Source organism: Glandiceps talaboti, chromosome 3 (genome assembly GCF_964340395.1).
Source record: "Glandiceps talaboti chromosome 3, keGlaTala1.1, whole genome shotgun sequence".
NCBI classification, from domain to species: Eukaryota; Metazoa; Hemichordata; class Enteropneusta; family Spengelidae; genus Glandiceps; species Glandiceps talaboti.
The window spans coordinates 2,807,071-2,828,715 of NC_135551.1; the positions used below are offsets into that span (position 1 = coordinate 2,807,071).

The 21,645-nt window shown below is 35.7% G+C and overlaps 1 protein-coding gene across 1 annotated transcript in view; it reads right to left on the reverse strand.

Annotated features, from left to right (window-relative positions):
- Window positions 1-3,654: 3,654 nt before the first annotated feature.
- Window positions 3,655-21,645, reverse strand: part of LOC144432913 (intermembrane lipid transfer protein VPS13A-like) — a 164,026-nt gene continuing 146,035 nt past the window's right edge. The window contains exons 72-79 of the mRNA XM_078121213.1: window positions 20,977-21,052; window positions 19,803-19,888; window positions 18,529-18,606; window positions 16,859-17,098; window positions 13,895-14,049; window positions 12,688-12,818; window positions 10,836-10,888; window positions 3,655-10,318 (exon numbers count right to left, since the gene is read on the reverse strand). Coding sequence (XP_077977339.1) covers window positions 10,247-10,318; window positions 10,836-10,888; window positions 12,688-12,818; window positions 13,895-14,049; window positions 16,859-17,098; window positions 18,529-18,606; window positions 19,803-19,888; window positions 20,977-21,052 — 891 coding nt within the window. The 3' untranslated portion in view covers window positions 3,655-10,246. The remainder of the gene's footprint in view (window positions 10,319-10,835; window positions 10,889-12,687; window positions 12,819-13,894; window positions 14,050-16,858; window positions 17,099-18,528; window positions 18,607-19,802; window positions 19,889-20,976; window positions 21,053-21,645) is intronic.

Consider the following 21,645-nt stretch of genomic DNA (forward strand, 5'->3'; position numbering starts at 1 on the left):
AGATGACTACATGCGATATGACTACATGAGATGACTACATACGATATGACTACATTAGATGACTACATGCAATACTGCGATGCGAGATGATGACATGATATGCGGCGATTTTGTAATGACGTTATGCCATTCGTAGATTATTCAATATGCATAAGGGGTAGACCATTCGATATCCTGGGGGGGGGGGCTTGGAAGATTGGTGGAAGATTTTTTTTACGTCAATGTTGAACACCTACATTTGTTGCCACAATTTTCTGTTTGGTTTTGGCACACGGTAATAGAGAGAGTAAAAAGATGCTGTTCTATCACACACATATTATATTTAAAAAACTACATATTTCATACATGTTTGATTTTCAATTAAATAAGCATGCCATGGTATGGTGACACACTGAAAATACAAATCGGAAACTTGATTGGTGAGCTCAAACATTCAGATAGACCGGTCAGTTTCTCCAGATTGGGGGATGGGGGGGGGGTGTCAGTGTTTTTTTTCCATTGGGCCGACAAAAAGTCACTGACCCCCCCCCCCCCTGAATAAAGTTTCATAGCATCTGACAGTAAGTTGTAGAGGGAAGAGCTTTGAGACTGGCAAATGTCCACCTCTTGTGCGAGTGTCTGTGAATGGGGGGGGGGGGGTTCTAGCCGGTCTCCCCCTAGAAAACGGCCTGGATGATTTTTACTTCTAAAGGCAATGTTTAGGCTATTCACAGACACTTTCAGACAATAATTTACAAATTTTACAAGACAGCTCTAACATGTAAAAAGCAACTCTGTGAGGTTGAAACATTTTTGAAATAAAGTTTCATAGCATCTTGACAGTAAGAGTTGGAGGAAAGAACTTTGATTTGAGACTGGAACATGTCTACCTCTTACGGGGGGGTTCTCGGGGGTCCCCCTAGAAGCCCTGGAGGTTTTTTACTTCTCAAGCAATGTTTAGGCTATTCACAGACACTTTCAGACAATAATTTGCAAGCTTTACAAGACAGCTCTAACATGTAAAAAGCAACTACACATGGTTGAAACATTTTTGAAATAAAATTTCATAGCATCTTGACAGTAAGAGGTGGAGGGAAGAACTTTGATTTGAGGCTTGGACATGTCTACCTCTTATGGGGGGGGGGGGGTCCTAGGGGATCTCCCCTAGAAGCTTTTCAAGTTTTTTTTAAACCAATTTTGGTGAATCTTATTGTTGGTTTAACGAATGAGTGGCGTCTGGGGTGATGGAGTCCAAGGCTAACGAAACTGACTGGTCCCTGACATGTGTTTGAAACTGTTTGTCATGATTTGACAAGTGTCCTGGTTGGAGAGGTACGAGCAATTTGAACAGTATACTCGAACCTGTGCATCATTTCCCTGCCAAGACATTTTTTTTCTAGCAGCAGTGGTCCATCTTTTTTTTCCATAACCCTCTCATATCCGGATTTTTTTTTCAAGCAAATCCATTTGGCATCTTTTTTCCCCCAAAATCTTCCAAGCCCTCCCCCCCCCAGGATATCAAATGGTCCACCTCTTACGACGTGCAACATGCTGAGGAGTACTCCCTAGCCTGTTTCATATTAATACTCGTATTATGCGTATTGAATAATCTACGAATGGCATAACGTCATTACAAAATCGCCGCATATCATGTCATCATCGCAGTATTGCATATAGTCATCTCATGTAGTCATGTCGCATGTAGTCATCTCATGTAGTCATATCGCATGTAGTCATCTCATGTAGTCATATCGCATGTAGTCATCTCATGTAGTCACATCGCATGTAGTCACCTCATGTAGTCATATCGCATGTAGTCATCTCATGTAGTCATATCGCATGTAGTCATCTCATGTAGTCACATCGCATGTAGTCACCTCATGTAGTCATATCGCATATAGTCATCTCATGTAGTCATATCGCATATAGTCATTGCAGTATTGCATATAGTCATTGTAGTATTGCATATAGTCATTGCAGTATTGCATATAGTCATTGCAGTATTGTATTTTCGAATATTGGCAGGCATTCTACGCCATACACAGGCGGAATAGGCATCCAGAGTGGTGCATTTTGATTGTCTTAATAAAATGTACGAGACGCTGTGTAAATTCATGTTTACTATTGTTTCCGCCAGGATTAAAGTATACAGTACGCATGCGTTCCAATGTAGCGATATAATATATTGACAGTCGCGTGCTGGACGCGATGAACACACACACTGCGTTCACTCCTAAATAGTATATAAAGAGAAGGCTACCGACTCTCTATTGATAAAATTGATACCCACTTGCAATCTTTCGCCATTTTCATCTCAATTTACCATCAAACTTAACAAAATGCCACCAGGACGCGAAAGCAAATTTCAGGACAATCTGCCCACTAGTTTTGAAATTGAATTTTTTTGACCAAAAAGCCTAATTGCATACCACTGAGGGGATCATCATGAAGAATTTTTCAGTTGCAAATCCCTTAAAGTACACACTCACAAAAGTTTAGATCAATCTGCTCAGTTGTTATGGAGCTTTCACCAAAAATCACATTTTTTGACCCAAATCCAGATTGTATTCATTGCATTCTCCAAATTATGCTTACATTTGTTATTATTCATAAAATAATCAATTGTTTTGATCAAGTCTTAGATATTTCAACTGCCATCTCAATCATTACATAGATCAAGGGTCTCAAGCTACTTAAATATTTGGGTGTGTGGAATGTTGGATTTGGAAGTCTCAGCGGAGTCACTTGATTTCATTTTACACCGAGTTGCGCAGCGAGCCCCTCCCCACCCCCATCTAGGTCACAACACAAACATATTTAAACGAATAACACAGTTGGAATGACATCACAATAAATACATTTGATTGCGAAAATAACGCCGACGATAACTCACTGCCTAAAAACAATTCTTGTCTATGTACAAAACAACCATCACTGTATGGGTGGATGGATGGCTGGTGTCAGTTAGTCAATATGCGCCTGAAACGAGGTTCCGCTCTAGACATGGATAAGTTAATTTATTTGTACATTTAGGACGCCCACGATGTTATGTTATGTTATACCTATTAGCTGTCAAAATGTTGACTCGGTGTTTGACATGTACAGGAATAGCCCTCTACCGGAGCTATATTTAAAGTTTGTGTAGCGGGTTATAACCAACTCCTTGTCTGAGTTGCTGCCGAATTCTATCAGTATTGGATAGTGTAAGACACGTGTAATATGATTTAAGAGTCATTTTAGCGTGAAACACTGGAAATTGAAGGGTTTTAAAAGTGTGGGGGGGGGGGGGGGGGGCGACGACACAGTTTTAAAACAAATTTAGTAAACGTTCGCATCGGTTTCAGAATGAATGGTCATTCTAAACAATTGGTTGTGGTTAGACTGTCTACAGTCATTCGTGCCTTTTTGCTACGTTTCATCTAAAACAAAGTCGTCCCCTCGCTCCGTAGCACTGGATACTAAATGCGTACTGATAGGAACTGTGAGTGCCGAACTGAAGCAATTTACCCTCTGAACATTGTCTTTTGGGGGGGGGGGGGGGGGCTAAAAAAGTACAAAACTTTTTCACCCATCCCCCTCCAATAAGTAATGCATGGACAATAATAGTAGCAATCCCTTCAGGAAGGGGCTTAAAAGTCTTGAAATAAAGTCAAGCCAACACAGGAATTTTGTTGGAACTAGTTGCTTCTAGTTTATTATACTTTCTATGTTGTACACACCATGTAAACTGACAACAAAACAAACATATAACAAACAGCAGGAAGCTAGGACTAAAATATGGTGATGCTCCTACGATGGTTGGTATATAACCGGTTAAAATATCACAAGTTTGACACTGCTCTGGAGTATTCTGTATTGGAATGCAGATGATTGGAATGGTAAATATTGAACTAGTTATAAAAAAGTATCATAAAGAAAAGATAATAGAGGTGGTATTGGTCTGTATCAGGCTGTAGTATGACCCTAAAATCAATTACCATTAAGTCTTCTGTGGAACACATAGCCCCCCTACATTAATGTGTTGTTAATTGATGTCTGAAATTTGGTTCTATAACTCTCACGTAAGTTCATAATATCATTGATAGCAGTGTCTACTCATAACATAAAGTGATGTTTAATTGCCTCAAATGCACACTACAGGTGTAAATGAACATCGCCACTGTGTATTACACACAGTGTACACTGAGACAACAACACTACAGGAAGCTATGACTAAAATATGGTGGCACTCTTAATACAACGGTTGGTGTATAACCAGTTAGACATATCACATAACAGTGTAATACAGCGGTTGGTGTATAACCAGTTAGACATATCACATAACAGTGTAATACAACGGTTGGTGTATAACCAGTTAGACATATCACATGACAGTGTAATACATCATAATATAGCATACAGTATCTTGGACAAAAGTACCAGACATAGAAATATGACTCAATACAGGGCCAGTCTGACTACATGTAGTTGTCCAGACCAAAAAAAATGGTTACATTTATTTACCAAATTACTATTTGAGCCTAAAGAGTGAAAATCAAGGTCAAAGGTCTGTTTCTAAATGTATGGTTACATACACTTGAATCATGTATATACATGCAAACCTTCGAAAGTACAGAGTAAACTGCTATTTCACCTTTAACATGAAGGTCATGGGTCATGGGTTTCTCATCAGAAAGCTAATATTAGTGTAGACAAGTAAATGATGCCCCTATGAACAAACTTCTGAAGTTTTTGTGCAAATTTCAATTTGACCTTGAGGATGAAGGTCAAGATCAAAAGTCATGGTCTGGATAGAAAGCTTTCTTCTCACAATGTGGGTTTACACACTTGAACTGTGTCTCTAGGTATGGAACTTCCAGAGTTATTGGGCAATTCACTACATGACCTTGAAGATGATGGTCTCATTAGATATCTCACTATTGACAATTTGGGGTAGACAGTTGAATGGCATCTGAATGTATCAGACTTTACAGGTAAGAATACTCAGGCCACCATTTTGCCATAAAGGTCAACTTGCATTTATGTACCCTATAGTATTTGATATTTGCACAAGGTTTGGTTGAAATTGAATTGTCGGTATCTGAGGTATGGGTGGTTAACAGATGGACGGGCATATAGATGGATATTGGTCATTTCTGTAACCACCTCCAGGCTTTGCTTGTTGGGGACTAATAAAGGAAAAAAGATGTAACAATTCTTGGTACCTGAAATGGAATACTACTTAGGCGCATCATAAAAATATTGACTAATCAATTTCTTAGACGCTACCATAACTTCTGCTCCATGCACTTCACATGCATTAGTATAGATGCACGTGAGAATGAGTCGACCTTCTTGTTTGATTTGGACCCTCTAGCATGAGATAAAATGTTATTACAGGTACTGAGAATTGAGAAGAGTTTATAACTCCACAGAAAATAATCACAATTCTTTTAAAGACTGCAAAGATGGCAAATGTTGCTGTTGATTGTCTACAGTATACTTAGAGCATAAGACTGTCTTGAATACAAATAGCCAATCAAATTTCACCTTGCAAATAAGTGAACCACAATTGGCCAATTGAAGTACATACTGTGAAGAAATGAAATACAATTAACCAATTACATTTCATGCAGTGAATTAAGTCATTTTACATATCAATAAACCTAACTAAAGAGGAAAGACGTTTCTCTTGTTTATAGACTTCTGAATAAATATTGCACAACATTTCTGAAAAAAGATAGCAACTAAATAAATAAAAGTAATTTAGAGTGACAAATAAAATATACAAAATGTGACACATAACAACATGACACTGGTTTCCATAACAACATCCTATTACTTTCCACCAGAATAACAAACAAATCTTGTTTTACATAAGCAATAGAATTTGTATACATAAAGCACTTGATAATATCTAATGATTGCCATCATTCATATTCTCTGATAATATCTAATGATTGCCATCATTCATATTCTGATAATATCTAATGATTGCCATCATTCATATTCTCTGATAATATCTAATGATTGCCATCATTCATATTCTCTGATAATATCTAATGATTGCCATCAATCATATTCTCTGATAATATCTAATGATTGCAATCATTCATATTCTCTGATAATATCTAATGATTGCCATCATTCATATTCTCTGATAATATCTAATGATTGCCATCAATCATATTCTCTGATAATATCTAATGATTGCAATCATTCTGATAATATCTAATGATTGCCATCAATCATATTCTCTGATATCTAATGATTGCCATCATTCATATTCTCTGTATATAGTCTCTATGTTTGACTAATATCAGACCCATTATTAAATGGCATTAAAGTTTAATATTTCTAGTAGATTATCTAATATATAAAGACAAGATAGTAGTTAATGATATCAATCTCTGTATTTAGCTCATGTTTAGTTCTAAATCTAAAATAGTAAGATATATCTGTCTCTACATTTCTTATCTTGATCAATAGACTTCACAATTTGTTTATTGTACACTAACTTACAGTACAACTGTCAATCACTTGAATAGTCCATACACTCAGTACATGTAACATATTACAAAGTCACTTGAATAGTCCATACACTCAGTACATGTAACATGTTACAAAGTCACTTGAATAGTCCATACACTCAGTACATGTAACATATTACAAAGTCACTTCACAGATAATGACATATACAGATTACAGTTACAATTCAATTGTAAAGAAATTAAACCTCTTTAGATTTTATAATTGTTCAATGACAAATCTGTTAAATTAAAACAATTATATCTGTTATCTTAAAACCAAGAGATTATGTACAGTCTACCTTGTACAATGTGAGTAAAGTAGGACCTGGTGACTATAAACACAAAATGTCAAAGTAATGGCATTTTGACTCCTACAATATGTGATGTGTTTCTAATACAGTATAATCTACATACTTTTTGACCAATAAGTAAGTGAGTTAGACAGCGATGGTGCCTAAAGCCTACAAACAAACACAGCTAAGGGATTCATGTGTAATATATAAACTCTGATACCTGTTTCTGTAAGCACACAGCTAAAGGGCCCATGTGGCTGTCCTTAAGTGAACGTTGGTGCTTATACTGTACTAGCACACAGCTAAGGGGCCCATGTAGCTGTCCTAAAGCGAACTTTGATACTTATAGTGTACTAGCACACAGCTAAGGGGTCCATGTAGCTGTCCTTAAGTGAACTTTGATAATAGTGTACTAGCACACAGCTAAGGGGTCAATGTAGCTGTCCATTGACTTAGTACATTTGAAAGTGCAATTAGTAACTATGGCAATGTAAGTGTCTGATATCACAGTACATGTTTGTTTTTAGTATAAACACTATTACCCTTTGGGATAATAAAACAAGCTATCTTAACATAATCCAAGTATTAAACCCTTTACACATGGAACAAAACTAATACATCAGATGTATGATATTTGACTTCCTTCTTAGATAATACAGTCCACTATAATTCCATAATTTGACCACCTTCTGTCATATACGGTATAAGTCAGTTGGTCCCACACAACTCAAGTCATTCATTCTACTTACACATAATAAGAATGGGCTGGTTAATACCTTGGTCATTCTATTACACATAGCAATCAGTAACTCAGTCACAGAGTTCACATTTGAAATTAAATTGATTGTAAAAACTCTGTTTATAATCACTTGCTGTCACAACACTCAGTGTTTTATTTAAGGGCGGTAAGTAGGTAAAATCTACTGGGGTTCCCACATCATTTTACCGGGGTTCCCCACCTAAACTATGATACATTGCATGGGAAGCACTACCAGTTTTACCTCTTTCCCCCTTTCTGTTACCGGGGTTCCCAAACCTTAGCAAAAACACTGACACTGAATTAATAACTAAAACTAACTGAATTAATAACTAAAACATTTTAAAAATCACACAAATGGCGTTGTAGCACAAGTGTACACTTTATGTGCTTTTTTGAAAAAAAAAGATTTTCCACATGCTGATCCTGTCCTGCTGTTATCTTTGCTATATACACCTGGTCCATCATTTTATTGTTGCTAGGGACAGTATCTTGTTGCTAGGGAAAGTATCTTACAATGTAGTTAAGTGACTGTAAGTCAATTGTTGCAGCATACACCATCATTTCAATGTTGCTATTGGCATGGTCTTGTTGCTAGGCATACATGTACTCATTTTTTATGTTTATCCTGACAGTTGGTTAACAATGAAAAAAAAAAGTTTTAAAAAGTGTATGAACACATGCTGGTCATATTTTCAATACACATTTAACATTGTGGATGATTCAGAAATGATAATTAAAGTCAGACGGAAATGTTGAACCATTTGTTTTGTTACATTTCCTAAATTTATGTAATAAACATTAATTTTCAGATATGTGCTCGTGTGGTTGCCATCTGACAATTAGTGTCATTGTGATTTTTTTCTAATCCTGCCATAGAGGGCATAATTTTAAAAAAAAAATTCATCAGATATAAGAAATCTAGGGTGGGTTGGGTCATGAGAAATATTTGAATTAAGTAAGGCTGCCCTAGATAATGTCCCTATCAAAATTACAAGGTAACTGTCTGACAGTTTTTGATATATACTTAGTTATAAGTATGTGACAGTAGACATGCAACTTTATGTCAGTGTGTGGAATAACATTAATACATGCAATTTATGTCAATGTATGGAATAAGATATCATTAACTAGAATAGTGACTGTGTTATATGTTTATTTGTACAAGTACAGTGCTAGTACACATAATAAGGTGGAATTACTTGTTTATAATTTGGGTACAGTCAACACTAATGATGTGATCAAGTCAGTCAAACAAAACACAAGACCCTGCTAAAATTCTAACACAACTTAAATCTAAAATAAAAACTTAAGTTTCATAATAATTTGTGTTGTTTTATCAATCTTAAAACATCTCTATGAAATAAAAGATGAAATGTGGCCATAAAATTCTTTTAAAGAATGAATACAGGAAATTAGCCTCACATAAAATATTAACTTCCTAATATCATTGTCAGAAAAACATATATTATTTGTTGTCTCTTGCACGCAACAAAATTCCAATGTGACCAGGGTCACTAAATGACATAATTATTAGAACCACTAAATGCAATAATTACCAGGGCCACTAAATGACATAATTATTAGAACCACTAAATGCAATAATTACCAGGGCCACTAAATGACATAATTATTAGAACCACTAAATGCAATAATTACCAGGGCCATCAACTCAATTAATAAGCCTCTAACTGCCATAATTAATAGGCCTCTAAATGCCATCATTATTGGGGCCAACTAACTGCCATAATTAATAGAGCTACTAAATGCCATCATTATTGGGGCCAACTAAATGCCATAATTAATAGAGCCACTAAATGCCATCATTATTGGGGCCAACTAACTGCCATAATTAATAGAGCTTCTAAATGCCATCATTATTGGGGCCAACTAAATGCCATAATTAATAGAACCACTAAATGCCATCATCATTATTGGGGCCAACTAAATGCCATAATTAATAGAGCCACTAAATCCTACAATTAATATGGGCATCAACTAATGGACATGTATCATTCCACAGGTCAATACATCAATTAATGTCTCAATGTACAGGTCAATATATCCATTAACATTTCATTCTACAGGTCAATATATCAATTATTAAATGTCTCATTCCACAGATCAATATATCAATTAATGTCTCATTCTACAGGTCAATATATCAATTGTCTCATTCTACAGGTCAATACATCAATTAACGTTTCATTCTACAGGTCAATATATCAATTAATGTCTCATTCTACCGGTCAATATATCAATTAATGTTCCACAGATCAATATATAAATTAACGTTTCATTCTACAGGTCAATATATCAATTAATGTCTCAATGTACAGGTCAATATATCAATTAATGTCTCATTTTACAGGTCAATATATCAATTAATGTCTCATTCTACAGGTCAATATATCAATTAATGTCTCTTTCTACAGGTCAATATATCAATTAAATGTCTCATCCTACAGGTCAAACAGGTCAATAAATCAATTAATGTCTCATTCTACAGGTCAATATATCAATTAAATGTCTCATCCTACAGGTCAAACAGGTCAATATATCAATTAATGTCTCATTCTACAGGTCAATATATCAATTAATGTCTCAAACTATGGCAGAATACATAATCAACACATCTTCAGGTTGATCTTTTCAAATACATTTGTTAAATACATTATGTTGGTTAATATGTGTCTGTGAATGTTACTTCATTCTGTACCCAGTGTGAGTGTCTCCTCTCTGTGTAGTATGATAGCTTGCTCCAACTTATTTTTCAACCACTGTTTAAAAGAGAAAAATAGAAAATGAAATGTAAGATTTATATCAATGTGAGAATACAAGTAAATGAAACATGTATCATAAATTATATGAACAAGTATTTGTTGAAAACAGCACCCCCAACATTTCAACTTACTCATTACTATTCTGATTTTTTTTATGACAACTATGGCAGCCATTTGGCCATTATCAAGAAGGTCATGACACAAAGTAATCTGCATATGTGGACAAATGTATCTGACGCTTGTGTCATATTTGGTTGAAATTGGCCTTAAAAATAGGGGGTCAAAGTCAACAGTGAAGATTTCATTGGAAAGCTCAAAATGGACAATATGAGTGTATACACTGAAACAGGTTCAGAATTGGTGGACAAAATATAACTTTTTTATGACAAATATGGCTGCCAAATTGAAATCATACATTATATCTGTTCAGTAAACTTATATAAAATGAAATGTGTGTGATCTCCTACAGAGAGTAATCCAAGGAATTGAATGCTGACTAATTTCTCTTTCCTACCTGTAGCACGCTATTATCATCTGTCACTATCTCCTTGACTTCACCAACATTAGCTTTATTCTGGAAATATTGAAACAAAAAAATATATATTAATGTTAATATGAGTGGGAGCTTGGCTTTGAAATGACCAAAAATATTCATCTGCTTGGTAGATCATAATTTTAATAACCGAGAAGTAAACTAAAAACGCTCCCTTTCAGAGATATCATTTTAGTATTTTCCTGGGGTATTTGTAGTGAACTGTATATTCACATCGTGTAGGCGAAGTGTATCATGGAGTTGGCTGGATCTACACTATTACATAATAGTGTCATTTCCTTCAAGTCCAAAGTCTGCCTCAAGATCAAATACAACAAGTGATGTTACAAAGACTGATTATGACCAGGCTGGGTGCCTACTAAAGGGCTTTACTGTGGGTAGCAACATTGAAAAACATTTCAGTGAAACAAGCCAATACATATAAAATAACGAATTTGAATCTTTAGTATGCCTTCCCATACCTTTGGAAAGGAAATATCAATATTTGGGAGTACAAAAAACCTGTATGAGTATGTAATAAAATAAGTAGTTGACTTGCTCGCTGGATCTACACACACATGGTGTCATTTCCTTCAAGTCCAAAGTCAGCCTCAAGATCAAATACAAGTGAGATACAAAGACTAATTAGGCCTGACTGGGTGCCTCCTATTTCAAAGGGCTTCACTATGTGTCATTAATTATAGAAATTATCATTAATTATGCAAGCCACGCCCACCAAAAACTAATCAGCACTAAGTTTGAGCCTGACAATGCCACATAGTAAATTGCAAAACATTTGCTTCAGTACTTTTTGAGATATCAGCAGAACAAAATTTCTGCACAGACAGACAGACATCGCCACGACATTACCTCCCATACGGGAGCTAAAAATGTTAATCCACATGCCAATCTGTCCTTGTTGTTACTCATACAATATACACTGTCATTTTAGTGTGTGTGCAGTTTCTTAGTTGTTGGGTGTTTATTCACTTGCCTACCATTTCTGTTGTCATCTTTGCAATACACACCATCATTTGACTGTTGCTATGGGTGTGGTCTTATTGCTAGGTTTATTTGCAAACATTTTTGGAATCTTTATTCACTTTATTAATTCATCTTTGCAATATACATGGTTGCTAGGGCCAGTTGCACCAAAATGTTTGGAACAATATTTGCAGAATAACGCCTCCACAAACACCAATCAAATTTCAGCCCCATCACCAGGTAGTTTTCAAGATATAAGTTTTTGACCAAAAGTAATATGAGTCCATCAAGTCATGAAGTCTTCTTCATCTACACATCCCCAGATGGATCCCTATTGAATTTCTGCCCAATCTGCTCCCTACTTTTGGAATTACAGATTTTTGACCAAAAAGACACCTTTTTAGACCTAATTTGCATACTACTGATGAGATCACCATGCCATGAAGAATTCTTCATCTATGCATCCCTAGGTACATTCCTACCAAATTTCAGACCAATCTGACCAGTTGTTCTTGAGTTTGATCAAAAATGACATTTTTGACACAAATTACACACCTATGATGTTATCAATTTGCTGAGAAGAATTTTCCAACAAGAAACCCAAAGTAATGTCTCAACCAAATACCACTGAAATTAGTCTGGATTTTTTACTTTACGTTGTTGACACACACACACACACACACACACACACACACACACACACACACACACAGACAGACAGACAGACAGACAGACAGAGACAAATAGACAGATAAACACTTTATCATGCCTATAGCAGTTCAGTTGCGACAAAAATGAAAAGCCTAACTTCTGAAATAGTCTTGTCACATATGTCACACATTTTACAGACAACTAACCTTGACAGTAAAGATCAGTTTGTGTCCTGATATTGCTGGCAAACCATCAATGTTTTCATACATGTCTTTTTCCTCCACGTCCCAGCCTCCCCAAAGACGACACTTCTCTAACAGCAAAATTTGTCTGTAAAAGAAATTCATGAAATATATATTACATGTATTATGAATCACAACTCACATGAAGTACTGATTGACACAAGTCATCAAAGAAGACACTCCCCCTCTTTCAAATACTTTTAAGTCTTCTATGTGACAACGGTCTTTTCAAAATGTTGATGATCGATGACGATAGCTTAAGATTGAGCTCCAAACATGCCAAATACCAGAATGTAAATGACAGAAAAAATGTCATCATATCCAGCAACTTTTTAAAAAACTACATTTGATATTACATTGTAAGGCTACATCCGATAATTTTGGTTGAAAAACTCTGACCCTTTAGTCATACACTTGAACACTTGACCTTGCAACAGGTCATGAAATGAAAGCCACAGTCATTAATTTGCACAGCTGTCAGATGCCATTTTTGATATAGTAATTGCTGAAACATTAAATTATTTGTAAAATATGATTAGAAATTGTAAAAATATTACAAGGACTGTCTTAATTATGTGATAAATATATAATCCAATGAAATCAATGTAAGTTTTACATGATTTCATGGACTATAAACACTCATCTGCAGCTGGTATATGTATTAGTCTGCAGAATTCTACTTGCAGCATTACAATTATGAAGTCAAACTCACATTGCTCTTGTGGTGTTATATATAAACATCATAATATTCCTACCAAATTAATACCAAGGCAATTGGCCCAGCAGTTGGTTTTCACACAGACACAGACAGAGACAGAGACAGAGACAGAGACACAGACACAGACAGAGACACAGACACATCATTATGCTTATAGCACAACTAAATTTCAGTTCAGTTGTGCTAACAAAATCAACCATTTCTAAATGTCCATGTAATGTTGACACTGAAATTACGTAATATATATTAAGATTTTCAAAAGCAAGAGATCTGAAGAGATCAAGCGCATGATTGTCTTTCAAATGAAAAGGGTGTAATTTATTGTTGGTTATGTTTGTAATAATAATAATACCTTGATCTCTGGTTACTCACCTATCTGTAAAGATGACTAAATCAGGGTTATGTTTGTAATAATAATAATAATACCTTGATCCCTGGTTACTCACCTATCTGTAAAGATGACTAAATCAGGGTTATCTTTCTTGTCTGATTTTAACGAAGCGTGAGCAAAGTAGATATCAGACTCTCTGTACTGTCCTTTAGATAGGTTATAAAGTAACATATTACCAATGGCCAGATATGGAGAATATGGCTTGACACCCTGTATAATAGACAAGTCAAAGAGATGACAATTAATGTGACATAGTACACATAGATGACAATTAATGTGACATAGTACACATAGATGACAATTAATGTGACATAGTACAAATAGATGACAATTAATGTGACACAGTACACATAGATGACAATTAATGTGACATAGTACACATAGATGACAATTAATGTGACACAGTACACATAGATGTCAATTAATGTGACATAGTACACATAGATGACAATTAATGTGACACAGTACACATAGATGTCAATTAATGTGACACAGTACACATAGATGACAATTAATGTGACACAGTACACATAGATGACAATTAATGTGACACAGCTAGTACACAAATATTTTCATCTTTTTAATTTTGACTCAGCACAGTATAGAGATGACACAACAAACTTATTATAAACATGTGCCGTAATTTTGGGAAATCCTACATCTGTGTTTGCAATATTGCCATAGATTAACAGTATGTAGGTGGGAGTCATTTGTAGTGTTAGTGTAGATTAACAGTATGTAGGTGGGAGTCATTTGGATCATGTACGGTACTTGTCACACAATGTGGGTACCAGGTGTTCATGCAGGACCTAGCTGTCACTAAACTTGATACAACAATCTGATTCTATTCAGTCAGTGTTTAGTTTATGGTTGACAGGAATGCCAGCAATGCCAAATCTGAGGGTCTACAGCTTTCCCAGATTCAAAATGATGGCTGTATATATTAGAAACTGAAGAATGCTACAAAAAATCATTCCAGTCACTGACAGTGGGCAATCAACTATGTATTCTTCTGCTGAAGCTAAAACATATTAACATTGCTATTAATGTGAGAAAAGTGGTTGACAGCAGACAGAGTCAAAGACACTGTCACTATGACTATCACCATACAAGTCAGTGTTACATTGGTTGACAGCAGTCGAGTCAAAGACACTGTCACTATGACTATCACCATACAAGTCTGTGTTACATTGGTTGACAGCAGTCGAGTCAAAGACACTGTCACTATGACTATCACCATACAAGTCTGTGTTACATTGGTTGACAGCAGGTAGAGTCAAAGACACTTTCACTATGACTATCACCATACAAGTCAGTGTTACATTGGTTGACAGCAGGCAGAGTCAAAGACACTGTCACTATGACTATCACCATACAAGTCAGTGTTACATTGGTTGACAGCAGACAGAGTCAGAGACACTGTCACTATGACTATCACTATACAAGTCAGTGTTACATTGGTTGACAGCAGACAGAGTCAAAGACACTGTCACTATGACTATCACCATACAAGTCAGTGTTACATTGGTTGACAGCAGACAGAGTCAAAGACACTGTCACTATGACTATCACTATACAAGTCAGTGTTACATTGGTTGACAGCAGACAGAGTCAAAGATACTGTCACTATGACTATCACTATACAAGTCAGTGTTACATTGGTTGACAGCAGGTAGAGTCAAAGATACTTTCACTATGACTATCACTATACAAGTCAGTGTTACATTGGTTGACAGCAGACAGAGTCAGAGACACTGTCACTATGACTATCACTATACAAGTCTGTGTTACATTGGTTGACAGCAGGCAGAGTCAAAGACACTGTCACTATGACTATCACCATACAAGTCAGTGTTACATTGGTTGACAGCAGACAGAGTCAGAGACACTGTCACTATGACTATCACTATACAAGTCAGTGTTACATTGGTTGACAGCAGGCAGAGTCAAAGACACTGTCACTATGACTATCACCATACAAGTCAGTGTTACATTGGTTGACAGCAGACAGAGTCAGAGACACTGTCACTATGACTATCACTATACAAGTCAGTGTTACATTGGTTGACAGCAGTCGAGTCAAAGACACTGTCACTATGACTATCACTATACAAGTCAGTGTTACATTGGTTGACAGCAGGCAGAGTCAAAGACACTGTCACTATGACTATCACCATACAAGTCAGTGTTACATTGGTTGACAGCAGGTAGAGTCAAAGACACTGTCACTATGACTATCACCATACAAGTCAGTGTTACATTGGTTGACAGCAGGTAGAGTCAAAGACACTGTCACTATGACTATCACTATACAAGTCAGTGTTACATTGGTTGACAGCAGGTAGAGTCAAAGACACTGTCACTATGACTATCACTATACAAGTCAGTGTTACATTGGTTGACAGCAGGTAGAGTCAAAGACACTGTCACTATGACTATCACTATACAAGTCAGTGTTACACTGGTTGACAGCAGGCAGAGTCAAAGACACTGTCACTATGACTATCACTATACAAGTCAGTGTTACATTGGTTGACAGCAGGCAGAGTCAAAGACACTGTCACTATGACTATCACCATACAAGTCAGTGTTACATTGGTTGACAGCAGACAGAGTCAAAGATACTTTCACTATGACTATCACTATACAAGTCAGTGTTACATTGGTTGACAGCAGGTAGAGTCAAAGATACTTTCACTATGACTATCACTATACAAGTCAGTGTTACATTGGTTGACAGCAGGTAGAGTCAAAGATACTGTCACTATGACTATCACTATACAAGTCAGTGTTACATTGGTTGACAGCAGGTAGAGTCAAAGATACTTTCACTATGACTATCACTATACAAGTCAGTGTTACATTGGTTGACAGCAGGTAGAGTCAAAGATACTTTCACTATGACTATGACTATCACTATACAAGTCAGTGTTACATTGGTTGACAGCAGACAGAGTCAAAGATACTGTCACTATGACTATCACCATACAAGTCAGTGTTACATTGGTTGATGACTTACAATGTGTGGATTAATAAACCTGGGTTGACTTCGTAGTCTATATACCACATCTTCACCCATATCTGCAGCCCTTCTGATTGCATCAAATGTCATACTGACCATATCAATAATTCCACCAGTTGGTCTCAGTATCAACCCAAGAATACCTTTCCCAATTCCCTTCAGAAATCCTTTGATACCTTCTTCCTGGGCTCCTTGAATGGGTTTGATGACCACTCCTGATATTCCCATGACTACACCCTATAACATAACAGTTCAAATCATCAGTTACTCTGCATTGCAGTATTTGATGTCAAATATATCCAATGTAGAAATTAATGTTTGTTTAGTGATAATAATCAAATATCCACCATCTGGTGTCATAAATATTTTAGTCTCTATTACAGGTGAAAGTCAATGTTATGACATAGTAAACCACACAAGACAAGTCATTGTAGAAGTCCCCTCAAATTCTTTACCTCTACATGTATGCGACTGAAGGGAGATATGATTTACAAGAAATTGGAGGCAAAAAATAAATATTACAATGTGTCTGTGATATGCAGGAAATGCAGGTATATAAGACCCCATGTAAACCATAAGTGAGACTGAGACTCTCATTTTGAAGGTAATTAGATCCTGAAGGTCAAAGTCGAGGTAAAAGGTCAAGGTCCTAAAAGGAAGCTTACACATGGGGTGTGTTCGATTATGCATCCCTGGGAAACATTAGATCAAGATAAATAACATCACTGGGAAGCCTCGGACCACGTAAATTGACCACATTTCACTGAATATGAGGTACTCTGGGGAAAGACCTACGCATGTTAAATCTGCAATTCACGAGAAATAAATTGGTCTGTCTTTCCAAAATATATACTAGACAAGTTTGACACTAATTATTACTTCCTTACTAACTATGAAGAGCACTCCTCAAAATAATCACATGTCATTTCCCATTTTGGGTCAAATCAGGTCAGGTCAGGTCAGGTCAGGTCAAACCCCAAGCTGTTCCAGCTCTGTGAGGTGAGTTGACTTGACACATTTACTGGTAAACAATAATACAGCCAATTCGACAAAATAAACAATGATAATGTTTACATATATGTTGATAGATTAGTAGTATTGATTTCAAAGTTAGTCTCCAAGTTTATTTCACTTGTGGAAGTGTAAAGTAAATAACTTGCAAATTTTACAATCTTATCACAGTTGGATACTGATAAGCAGCCAGTGAGTTTGCCTGAATGAATAGACAACTTTGTGCATGGAATTTTCTGCTTTTCCTTGACAAATTATTGCCTTCTTTTTAGAGATATATACTCGTCAATTTTGTGTTTGAATGAGTCCATGTAAATACCTGCAAATTATAATTATCAAAAACTGCACATGTTTATATAAAAGTAGAATTACTTACTGTTGTAGAAGCCAATCATTCAAAAATACACTGGACTAGTATTTCCAGACAAGGTAACTACTAAATGTGTGCACCCTGGTGTTAACTGCTGATATTATCTCTATGTTTAGTGTAACTGCAACAATATCTGTCACTGTTGGAGCAAATGTTGAGCCAAAGTTGGAAACCAATACTACTAATCTTTCACCATCTATGTAAACATTATTGTTCTTTATTTTTTTGAATCAGCTGTAATACCAACACAAAGCATTTACTAAAATTACTGGTATGCAATACTTACCAACACAAAGCCTTTACTGGCTAAGAGCAAACCTTCTGGTAGTGATGCAGGATGTGTCTGCATTCTTCTATTTCTTCTCTGAAAATGATAGTAAAACAAAACACAGCATTAGTAGTAGAATGATCTATTGTCTTTACAGAGAGTTGTAGTATAATGATCTATTGTCTTTACAGAGAGTTGTAGTATAATGATCTATTGTGTCTTTACAGAGAGTTGTAGTATAATGATCTATTGTCTTTACAGAGAGTTGTAGTATAATGATCTATTGTCTTTACAGAGAGTTGTAGTATAATGATCTATTGTGTCTTTACAGAGAGTTGTAGTATAATGATCTATTGTCTTTACAGAGAGTTGTAGTATAATGATCTATTGTCTTTACAGAGAGTTGTAGTATAATGATCTATTGTGTCTTTACAGAGAGTTGTAGTATAATGATCTATTGTCTTTAGAGAGTTGTAGTATAATGATCTATTGTGTCTTTACAGAGAGTTGTAGTATAATGATCTATTATGTCTTTACAGAGAGTTGTAGTATAATGATCTATTGTCTTTACAGAGAGTTGTAGTATAATGATCTATTGTCTTTACAGAGAGTTGTAGTATTATGATCTATTGTCTTTACAGAGTTGTAGTATAATGATCTATTGTCTTTACAGAGAGTTGTAGTATAATGATCTATTGTCTTTACAGAGAGTTGTAGTATAATGATCTATTGTCTTTACAGAGAGTTGTAGTATAATGATCTATTGTCTTTACAGAGAGTTGTAGTATAATGATCTATTGTCTTTACAGAGAGTTGTAGTATAATGATCTATTGTCTTTACAGAGAGTTGTAGTATAATGATCTATTATGTCTTTACAGAGAGTTGTAGTATAATGATCTATTGTCTTTACAGAGAGTTGTAGTATAATGATCTATTGTCTTTACAGAGAGTTGTAGTATAATGATCTATTGTCTTTACAGAGAGTTGTAGTATAATGATCTATTGTGTCTTTACAGAGAGTTGTAGTATAATGATCTATTGTGTCTTTATAGAGTTATAGTAAATGATCTGTTGTGCTTTTATAGGTCTGTGGTAGGAGTAATAATTGTAAAGTATTTTGAGTGAGGAAGCACTATATAAAAGTAACATTTATTATTATTATTTATTATTCTTTATTATGAATTGAACTATATATCTCTGTATCCTAACATACTAATAATTACTATTGTTAATAAATATTTATTGGTGACTATTGTGTTCTTAACCCAAATCACCTATTGTTTAATATTACCTTCTTGAATTCATCATCAAATGAAAGGGTGGCCAAAGCTTTCCCTGCAGCTCCTGTGATTCTGGCCAAGGCACCTGCAGTACCACCTAAGTAGAGACATATAAATATCCCCAGTATAGTTAGGACATTCAGTACGATATGCCATTGCCATATAAGGAATCTATATATTGGAATGACACAAAATCTGGTACAAAACTTTCAGTAGGTGTGCAAATTCTGATTTGATCTTGGAAGTTGAGGCCAAGGTCAAAAGTCAAAGTAATAAAAATAGTGCCAATGGCATTGTTGCACAACTGTACAGTTTTTAAAAAATGTTTATCCACCTGCTGATCCATACTGGGTATAGGTGTTCATTTGCTCAATGATTATCCAGTTGCCTATCCAGCCCTGTTGTTATCTTTGCAATATACGCAATCATTTGGCTGTTGCTATGGGAGTGGTCATGTTGCTAGACATATTTGCATATTGTTTTTTGAATGTTCGTTCATTTGTCTATGGATACCTGATGTTATCTTTGTGATATACATCATCAGATGGTTGTTGTTATGGGCATGTTCTTGTTGCTAGGTATATTTGCATATATTTTAGGAATGTTTAGTCAGTTGTCTATTGATCCCTGTTATCGTTGCAATATGTGCGATCATTTGGCTGTTATGGGTGTGGTCTTGTTGCTAGGCACATTTACATACATTTTTGGAATGTTTATTTAGCTGTCTACACACACACACAGACACACACACACACACACACAGACACACAGACACACAGACACACACACACAGATGGACAGACACTGCACCATGCCTATAGCACTACTGAACCTTATAAGTTCAGTTGTGCTAAAAAAAGGTTTCCTGAGCCTCACATATAATGAGTGTAGAAACTTGTATCTTTGTACTTAGTCTTACTGAGTTCTGGTCAATCTTCTTAATTTTTATGATTATATGGCTGTTGTTCAGCCACACAATGATGTGCATACATAATAACCTATAGTGTCTGACATTTGTACCAGGTTTGGTTGAAGTAGGTGAATTGTGGGTTTTTAAAAATATAGGGTTGTTAATGAGTAGACAGACATGGGTCATTTTGAAAGACTGTGTCTGATAGGACAGTATAGCATTCACCTTAGGTTCTAGATAATGAACATTGATAATTATATAAACTTTGACATTACCAACAGCATGTCCCAGCAGGCTCTGAATACCTCTGGCTAAACCTTCAGCAAATTCTCCAGGTCCTTGTACTGCACCCTGTGATGTCCAAAATAAATATTGCATGATTATATCATCATTTTGTGTTGTTTTCAAAAAATGTCATTATAGCACATCTGTACATTTTATGTGTTAATAAATACTGCATGTAAGAGAACTGATGTATTACAGATGGACTTATGGATACACAGGCAGATGGCACCCATTTGAACAGTACTCCCTTTAGGGGCTATGAAGATCTGTATACAATGTGCTCATAAAATAGGAAATCAGCATTTCATAACAGTCTGTTACCATGACACCTGTTATTATGACGGTCTGTTAGTATGACAGTCTGTTACTATGACAATCTGTTACCATGACACCTGTTATTATGACGGTCTGTTACTATGACAGACTGTTACTATGACAGTCTGTTACTATGACGGTCTGTCACTATGACAGTCCGTTACTATGACAGTCTGTTACCATGACACCTGTTATTATGGTCTGTTACTATGAGTCTGTTACTATGAAAGTCTGTTACCATAACACCTGTTACTATGACAACCTGTTACTATGACACCTGTTATTATGACAGTCTGTTACTAAGAGTCTGTTATTGTGACACACAATTACAACCAGTAACACTG